The sequence below is a fragment of the Ictalurus furcatus genome, chromosome 24, assembly GCF_023375685.1.
Source record: "Ictalurus furcatus strain D&B chromosome 24, Billie_1.0, whole genome shotgun sequence".
NCBI classification, from domain to species: domain Eukaryota; kingdom Metazoa; phylum Chordata; class Actinopteri; order Siluriformes; family Ictaluridae; genus Ictalurus; species Ictalurus furcatus.
The window spans coordinates 10,538,152-10,547,858 of NC_071278.1; the positions used below are offsets into that span (position 1 = coordinate 10,538,152).

The 9,707-nt window shown below is 40.6% G+C and overlaps 1 protein-coding gene across 2 annotated transcripts; it reads left to right on the plus strand.

Moving 5' to 3' along the window:
* The first annotated feature begins 2,432 nt into the window (after positions 1-2,432).
* On the plus strand, positions 2,433-9,608 carry arpc1a (actin related protein 2/3 complex, subunit 1A). Of its 2 annotated transcripts, none has more exons than XM_053612627.1 (10): positions 2,433-2,727; positions 3,208-3,288; positions 3,375-3,479; positions 4,264-4,486; positions 4,582-4,689; positions 5,722-5,934; positions 6,051-6,126; positions 6,250-6,443; positions 8,136-8,226; positions 9,103-9,608. In XM_053612627.1, exons 2-10 carry the CDS (start codon positions 3,225-3,227, stop codon positions 9,139-9,141), a joined length of 1,113 nt encoding a protein of 370 aa, XP_053468602.1. In that variant the 5' UTR covers positions 2,433-2,727; positions 3,208-3,224; the 3' UTR covers positions 9,142-9,608. The 2 variants fall into 2 exon arrangements, with proteins under 2 accessions (XP_053468602.1, XP_053468601.1); XM_053612626.1 differs by having other exon boundaries at positions 2,434-2,622.
* The last annotated feature ends 99 nt before the right edge of the window (positions 9,609-9,707 follow it).

Sequence of the window (9,707 nt, forward strand, 5' to 3'; positions counted from 1 at the left end):
CCTGTGTCATTCCATTTTTCACCATTTGCAAATGTTTAATTACAAATAGTACAAGAGAAAAAGGTTCAACATTAATTGAAATTAAATTTCACAGTCCATAAAATCTTCACTATCCAAGGAGGCTACACATATTAATATTTGGGGAACATAGCCTGATCACTTTTTAAAAAAATTGATTTGTAATTATTTTCCTTTATTTATAGGTTTGTGAGAGAAAAATATTTCTACATAAAATTACTCAATCTCATCGTGTTTGTTTAAATGTCTAACTAGGGCATTTTCAGAAGAGGTTGCTTTAAAGACATGTTACAGACAGTTTCAGTTCACTAGCAGCTTCTAGCTGGTGTCATCTTTACGGTTACATTTGCTCACCTACGTTTTGTACACCGGATGTGGTTTAAATAGTAATTTGCTGTCTGAGATAAATTGACATTCTTCCCAGAAGAAATTTGTGATCTCAGTGACTTTGGGCATGGCATGGCTGTTGGTGCCAGATACACTGAAACTGAAGATCTTTTGTGATTTTCATGCACAAGAGTTTACACAGTATGGTGCATGTTCTGAGTTGTTAATGAGAGAGGTCAAAGGAGAATGGCCAGACTGGTTTGAGCTGACAGGAAGACTAGAATAACTCAAATAACCACTCTTTACAACTGTCGTGAGCAGAAAAGCATCTCAGAATGCAATATGTCGAACCTTGAGGTGGATGGGCTAAAACAGCAGAAGACCACACTGGGTTAAATCAAACTAGTCACACAAAATGTCGCCTGGTCCGATAATTCTCAATGAAACTGCGGCATGCAGGGTCAGAATTGGCATCAGCACGAATCCATGGATTCAACCTACCTTGTATCAACAGTTCAGGCTGGTTGTGGTGGTGGTGTAACAGTGTAAGGGAATGTTTTCTTGGCACATATTGTGCCTCTTAATACCATACAAGGATTGTTTGAATGCCACAGCCTATATGAGTATTGTTGCTGACCATGTCCACCCATCCATCTTCCCTTTATCCTATACAGGGTCACAGGGGATCCTGGAGCCTATCCCAGGGAACTCAGGGCACAAGGCGGGGGACACCCTGGACGGAGTGCCAACCCATCACAGGGCACAATCTCACACCCATTCACACACCATGGACAATTTGGAAATGCCAATCAGCCTACAATGCATGTCTTTGGACTGGGGGAAGAACCTGGAACCAGGAACACTGAGTACCCAGAGGAAACCCCGAAGCATGGGGAGAAAGTGTAAACTCCGTGCACACAGGGTGGAGGCAGGATTCAAATCCCCAACCCCAGAGGTGCAAGGCAACAGTGCTAACCACAAAGCCTGTTGCTGACATCCCATTATTCCGCTATATATACACTTCACTGAATCGCCCCATCACCAGATCTGAATCCAGTAGATCACCTTTGGGATGTGGTAGAACGGGAGATTTTCAGCATGAACATGCGGCTCACAAATCTACAGCAGTCCTGTGATGCAATCATGTCAACATGGACCAGAAACTCTAAGGAATGTCTCCAACATTCAATTCAATTTTATTTGTACAGCGCTTTGTCCCAAAGCAGTTTTAGAGAAATATATAAATGTATTCCTAATGAGCAACGAAGAAGCAATAGTGGCAAGAAAGAACTCCCTGAGACGATATGAGGAAGAAACCTTGAGAGGATCCAGACTCGATAGGGAACACGTCCTCATCTCGGTGACAACAAATAGTGCGATTATAAATAATTCCCTTCTATAACTGTGTACTACATGGTCAAAATGTTCACTTGTGTAGCCAGGAAATTCATTATAGTTTTCACATGAAGTCTATTTTGAGACTTGAGTGCAAAACTGCAAAATCTGGACGCATCTGCAGTCCAGAGCAATCTTCGTGGTTTTTAAGTGGTGCCATTCTCATTCATCTTTAAGCTATCCTTGGCTGTGGGACCATCCTCGACAACAGCGAGTGATTTCCAAGTGATGACAACTCAATCAGAATTGGGACGTCAGGATGGATCAGGCAGGTCTGGAGAGCAGAACATGAGGAACTGAGGCTGGTCTGAAAGCAAAGCAAAGACTCCTCACTGCCATACAACAGTGCTGGTTTGGTACAGCTCAACAGTCAAGTCCACTAAACAATGTGCGAGACAGGACAACAAAATATGTTCAGGTAATGCTGAATCAGTGCAAAAATAAAGTAGTGTTTACATATCAGCAGTAGGGTCAGGGTTAGAGATGAAGTGTAGCAGGTTCAACCCAGTATTTGTATAATGCTTCTAACTCTAAGGACTGCACATAGTGTGTGTGTAAAAGTGGTCTTTCCCAAATATTTCCACCTCCTTCCTCTATGTCTGTCCCTATATCTGCATGAGTGCGGATTTGGTAGACTCCTCGGGTAGATGATGCTCCTCTGAGTGAGTCCTGTGCGTACGCATGCGCAGTGAGGTACCGCTGCCATTTCCTGGATCCCTCCTGACAGCCTGAGATTAGGAAGGTAAAACTCCACTCAGCGAGCAGCAGTCGGAGTGAATTCGTGTCGACTGGCCAGAGTCCGCGAATTCAAGTCCGTCCAAAAAGAAGCCAAAAACAAACAGTCTTGCGGATATTTTACAACACAAACCTAACTCTTCAGGTGTAAGTGTGTTTTATTGTGGAGCAGTGAATCCCGAGGCCTTGTGCGCCGCGGTCTCTCGTTCCCTTTCACGCCTGTATCCGATAGCAGGGAGCGGGGTAGAGCCGGTCAGTGCTCCAGGCCTTCCTTTTTAGCTTCTGGAAATTATTTAATTTCTTTTATTATTCGAGTTTGTATGGGTTGTTGGTGATGGGCTAGTTAAAGATTTTGTGTTGTATTCAGAAGTTAGCTCGCTAGCTTGGTTAAAGTAAGCTCGGGAAGCAGCAGCATAGCTTGAGCTCGTTAGCTAGCAACCGGCTAAACTAGCTGTACTAGCAGTAGCTTAGCTAACCGGCTAAACTACATCAGGAGAAGCCGAGGCAGCTCCACGCCCTGAAACCGACAAGAGGCCCATTGACTGAAATTCTTCTTCTTCTGCTGGTTAAATCAGTAATGCTCTCTAAAACCTTGTTATTCCCTCCCTCTATAATGTAGCAGGAAGCCTGTGTTATTATCTTTATATTACTATCATGTTCTCTCAATTAACTAAATTGTTCAGGCGTCAATTAAATGTCGTCTTATGGTTGTTGTTTTTTTTTTTTACACAGAGCTACAAAAGAAGAAAATGTCACTCCACCAGTTTCTCTTGGAGCCCATCACATGCCATGCATGGAACAGGGACAGGACTCGTAAGCAACATTCATTCATCTTCACTCCCTGGTTTCACTCCAGATAGACAGTCACATTCGCTGTTGGTTTTTTTTCTTTCCCTTAGAAATTGCTATAAGTCCGAACAACCATGAGGTTCATATATACAAGAAGAGTGGGAATCAATGGGTAAAAGCCCATGAACTGAAAGAACACAATGGGCACATTACAGGTAATCTAATACACATCGGCACATAGACCTGTCACGGTCACTGCTTTTGTCGGACGATATATCGTCCCAGAAATAATTGCGATAATCGATATTAGTGTCATTTTAAGACTGTTTGTTTAATGTCAGTGATATACTGATAATATAACATCATAATAATGCCAGTACACCCTTTCAGAGAGCAATGAACTTTTAATTCTTAATAATATTCAGAAATTGTAATACAATATGGTGAATTCTTTACGCTTTAGTTATTTATTGTCGGTGGTTTAGGCTGTCGTTACGGAAAGAGCGTGTTCACGACGTGACTTATCGTTCTACCTAGTTCACGTGTGTATGTGCGGAAGCGAGTTGTAATATTGTTTATGTTGTGTGTAAATATCTGATTAATCTCATATGTGTATAGGATGTTTGTGTGAGTTAATTAACCCGCTAGTAAAGCGCTTCAGTTTACTGCTGTTCATTCACTGTTCAGATTCAGCTCACGCAGATTAAGCGACTCAAACCCCGACAGTACTGATTACGACTGGATTGTTTCACACGCTAGAGCTATTCTTTCTAGAATTTTCTAGAAACTAGATGGCTGAAATGTTGATAATATTCGTTCTTATATAAACAAACACGTATGTAAACACAGTGGGTGATATCGAGGTCAGAAAAAAATGATCAAGGTCATGTCTATATGTCGTACGATAAGTCGATAACCTGGCAGGCCTACCTTCTCAGAATGTGAAATATGGAAAATGGTATTGTGACATGATGTAATATTTATTCCGCATGTGTTAAGGCATTGATTGGGCTCCTAAAAGCGATCGGATTGTAACCTGCGGAGCGGATCGTAATGCTTACGTGTGGAGCCAGAAGGACGGCGTGTGGAAGCCCACTCTTGTCATCCTCAGGATCAACCGTGCTGCCACGTTTGTGAAGTGGTCTCCGCTGGAGAACAAGTTCGCGGTGGGCAGTGGAGCTCGCCTCATATCTGTTTGCTACTTCGAGTCTGAAAACGATTGGTGAGTTCAATGCGCTCGCTGGTCGAAACTACTTCTAGCAGTAGATCACCGAGAAGCCTCATGATTTGTTTGTCTCTCTATCTCTTCTCTTTAAGGTGGGTGAGCAAACATATCAAGAAGCCTATCCGCTCCACTGTCCTCAGTCTAGACTGGCATCCAAACAATGTGCTTCTGGCAGCCGGGTCATGTGACTTCAAATGCAGGTAAGGCGCTTGTATGTCTTTCACCAGGAAGCGGTTTCACGTCAAGTCGCAAATTTCTAACAGAGTTGTGAAAATAGCTCTAAATAACTATTGACTTTTGATTGTTGTTGTGTTTTGTTTTTTGTTTTTTTTTAACATGGCCACAAGATTAGAGAATTTTATATACGGATATCATATTAGACAATTTTAGATATCATGGTGTACTCCGTTGATTTTGTTCAAGATATGGCAATAATATTTTTTCATCCTGAAGTTGTAAATATACTTCACTTTCACCACGCATACGTGCACACAGAAAGCCGCTATGCAAGCACCGTTGTTCATGTACTCACTCACACACATCGTGTCCGTCTGCAAGATTAAAAGCAGCATCCACTAGATGGCACATCAGCACTAAAACTGGTTTCCAAGTCGAATTGTAACGTTTAGGGATTTCACGTGCAGCGACGTTAAAGAGACTAATGATAGCAGAAAATTCAAGAAACCGAACTCATCATGATCCGTATCTCAGTTCAAAAACACTCGCTGTACATTCAAAAATATTTACTAATCTAGAAAATCCTGGTAGACTGCTAGTCAAAACAGACCTTTCAGTAGGTTTAAGATGTTTTTAACAGGTTGTAACAAGAAAATGATCAGTGTTGGTACTCAATAATGGTCTCGAATCGTACAGGGGCTAAAAATGATAAATTCTTTATTCTAATATTTTGAGATACTGGATTTTTGATTTCCATGAGCTGTAAGCCATAATCATTAAGATTAAAATTAAAAAAGCTTGAAATGCTTTACTTTCTGTAATTAATCTAGAATATATGAAAGTTCCACTTTTTGAATTAAATAACGGAACACAATGAACGCAGGATACGTGCAGCAGCTGTCTCGCGTATGCATATTTATAACAAGCTAGTGTAAATCATCGCTTAGTATTGATGTAATATTCCAGGATGCAATTCAGCTTCAGGTGACATTTTGAAAGTTAGGTCACTTGTCCAGTTTATTGAGGTGTGTGTGATGGCCATCTCTTTTTCCAAGGGTGTTTTCTGCATACATCAAGGAGGTGGAGGAGAAGCCAGCTCCAACTCCGTGGGGATCCAAGATGCCGTTTGGCCAAGTGATGGCTGAGTATGGTGGAGCAGGCAGTGGAGGATGGGTCCACAGTGTGTGTTTCTCTGCCAGTGGAAATCGACTGGCCTGGGTCAGCCATGACAGCACTGTGACTGTGGTGGATCCCACAAAAGGCTCAACGTGAGCATCTGACCTAACTACTTGGCCTGTTTTCTGAAGATCAACAACATAAGTAATGTTTATTTACTGTGCATAAGGGGTTACTGATGGTTCTTATGGTTCTTTTTGTTTTCCAGGCCAAGCCAGTTGAAGACAGAGTTCCTTGCTCTTCTAAGTGTGACCTTTGTGTCTGAGAACAACATTGTTGCAGCGGTAAGAGCACCACACGCTGTCATGTCACATAGTCATCGTATCAGAGATACCACACTCAGGTTTAAAGCTTAGTTTAAATAATTTTTTTAAGGTTTATTTTTTTAAATCTTATTTCCTCTAAAGGGTCATGACTGCTGCCCAATGCTGTTCAGTTTCGATGATGGTGGAAACTTGACCTTCATATCCAAGTTGGACATTCCAAAGCAGAGCATCCAGCGCAACATCTCTGCCATGGAGCGTTTCCGCAACATGGACAAGAGAGCCACTACCGAGGACCGCAATAGCACTCTGGAGACCCTTCACCAGAACAGCATCACGTAAGTCTCGGAGCTCTCGTCTCAGAGCAGATCTCTCAGTCAGAGGAGTGAGCAATATAACCAACCTTTTATATAGCACCTTTTCAAAATATTGATCTGTAACCCTATACAGCATGGTGTACAATACCGGTCAAAAGTTTGTGGACACACAACTGAAATATTTCTCATGATGTTAAAAAGCTTTTGATCTGAAGGTATATGATTAAATGTTTGATATCGGTGTTGTAGACAAAAATATACTCGTACCAACATATAAATTTCTTTCATTAGAAAACTAACATTTTTTTTACAAAGGAAATCTTTTTTTAAATGGTAGACTCGGAGCAAAATATTCAGAAAAGCAGCCGATAAGTGTCGGGCGTAAGTGTGAACTACTTTAATACTGTTTAAAAAGCATCTCAGGGAAATTCCTCAAGAAATCAGGTGAGAAAACGCCAAGAATATATTTCTGGATATTCTAGGCAAAAAGGGCATCTACTTTGAAGATAATAAAATATTAAATTATTTAGATTTATTTTGGATTTTTAATCATAACATAAGTCCCATAGTTACATTTCTCTTACTCCAGAGTTTTGATGACTTTATTATTATTCTAAAATGTGGGGAAAAAATTTAAATAAATAATGAGTGTGTCTAAACTTTTGACCGGCAGTGTATATATTTTTAATAGAAAAGCAACTGCTAAACTACATGAAGGTTCTTTATTCCTTTTCTTCATAAAGCTGTGGTCGTACAGTTCTGAGGATAGGTCTTGTAAAGCAAAGATGCCTTCAAAAATAATGAAACAAAGAGCAATAAACAGCACTAAACTAAACAAAGTCGATATTTAGCGTGACAATACTTTGTCTTTAAAAACGCATCAGTAGTCTCGGGTGCATTTTGTGCAGTTTTATAAGGAAATTAGCTGGTAAAATTTATCTCACCGTCTTGAGGAATCCGCCACAGTTCTTTTGGAGACTTTGACTGTCGCACTTGCGTCTGTTTTTGCAAGTAATTCCTGATTGGTCTATTACGTAAAGTGTTACTTTCTCTTCCAACATGTAAACATTTTCCCATATTTGGAAAAGTAAAGTTTGGAAATGAAAAATGAGCAAATGCTGGCCCAATAACGCAGGAGTCGTAAAGCATCTAAGACAAAACGAGTTCAAACGTAATAATAAAATCAAAATGATTCAACCTCCCCATTGCAAATCAGGTTTATTGTCAAAATTTACAGACTTTCAGCTGTTTACAAATGAACAAGTCAAACAAAAGTAATTGAAATAGTTCAACACAACGAATATGTGAAGAAGTTTGGCTGAAAAAGTACTGTTTTAAGTTAAATCTATCAGTTGCTAGCGTAGTTTTGCGAAACCGTGGTAGAAATAGAGTTTAAAAAGTGCCTCTGATTGACACGTTTCTACCTGGGGGGGGGTCCTCTGGCCCATCACTAGGCTTCTGAAAGAAATGTCGTGTCCTTACTCACCGAATCTTGCCCTGAAGAGAGCTGCAAAAATGAAATGGGGGGGGGGGAAATAGGCGCAGTGTCAGAATGAGTCAAAACAGGACGAGAACGCAGACTTAAGGTTTAAAAGATAAGCGGGTAAACATTTCAGCACATCTACGCTATTATTGTAGATTTTTAAATACACAGCATGTGAGATTTGTGGGTTTTGTTTCTAATTTAACACCATCCTCGTTCTCATTTCGTAGCCAAGTGTCTATATATGAAGGAGACAAAAGAGATTGTCGCAAATTCTGCACTACAGGAATCGATGGAGCGATGACCATATGGGACTTTAAGGTTTGTATAGCTAATTTTTTTTTATTTTTTTTTTAAAGTGACTTTTACAGCAGCAGTACATCTGCAGCACTATACTTCCTGCAGGAATTTTCAGTTATGTGGGCATGTACAGCGACACAAGAAAGTTGAGAAAAGTTTCACTTTATGCAAATTTGGAGTGACTCAGTGCAGCGAGTACCAATGGGAGTGAAGACAGTAGAGTGTACGTGATCCGTGATGCTGCCTGCGAGTCCGAATTGTTTTGTGGATCCAGACAGTCCGTAGCCTGCGCTTTTGCCGCAGATAAATGGCTGTAATGGCAAAGAGCTCATGCTGCTTCTCCTTCATCTCCTAGGATATGGTGCATTTATACACTGGTGACTTTTATATACGAACGCTCTCCCTCCAGAATGTTTTGTTTAGCGGCATGAAAACTGGCTTGTTGTCAAAAGTGGAATGATAAGTTGCGCCACCCAGTGATAAATGTTACTATGGCAACCAGTAGTAGGAACACAGCAACCTGCAGCGATAAAATCTGTGTGTGAATGTACCTTCAGCCTTCACACTCCCTGCTTGGTAGCTGTCGTATGATGGGGAAGTGCTGGTTAGTGGGTGGGAATTTTCAGGTGACCCAAATGGGGAAATTGGGGGCTCAGTGGAATCTCAGAGGCATTTAAAATGAACCTAAAAAAACCTTTACAGACTGATGTGAAATGATGGATTATTTTCTGTAAGGTGTTCTCAGGTATTGTACACTGCTACGATGGGGTCGGGGGGAGTTGGTACTCTGTGAAATTCCAGTTTTTCTACTCCTTTACTGCAGTATACACACACGATGCAAATTGCTCTAATTTCTATATTTATTATTAAACGTATTTATTTTTGTCTTCTCCCCAGACTTTAGAGTCGTCTATCCAAGGCCTGCGGATCATGTAAAAGACCTCGCTCTGAACTAGCATGACGCAGCGCGAGCAATGACGGCTTGAAGACTAACACAAGGAGATCTCTGATAACACTTCTGAAAGTTTTTAACTGAGGGGGGGAGTTTAAAAAAAAAAAAAAAAAAAAAAAAAAAGCACTGACCAGTTTGTGAGCTGACATGACACTCTTAAAAACAGGGGGAGAAAAACAAATGGGGGGGTGGGAAAGAATGGTTTAGGGTCTCTCTCTCTCTTGTTTTTTTTTTGTTTTTTTTCTTCTTCTTCTTTTCTTTCTTTCTATTTTGGCTTTCTTTCTTTTTTTTTCTTTTTTCTTTTTTATTCTATGCCAAAGCTGGTGCTCCAGCAATGTGTCATTTGATCGTTGGCACTCCGGACCTTTAGGGGAACCGGAGAGGAGTTAAATTAAAAGGAGAATTTTATGTAAATGGTCTGTTAGAAATAAAAGAAATGTACTACACACTATGTTGAATGCAGCCTCGTGTCCCTTAATGTGTCGTTTCCAGCATTTGTGTTACTGTTACTGTCTCGAGCGATTAACTGAACCGGCGAACAGCAAATATT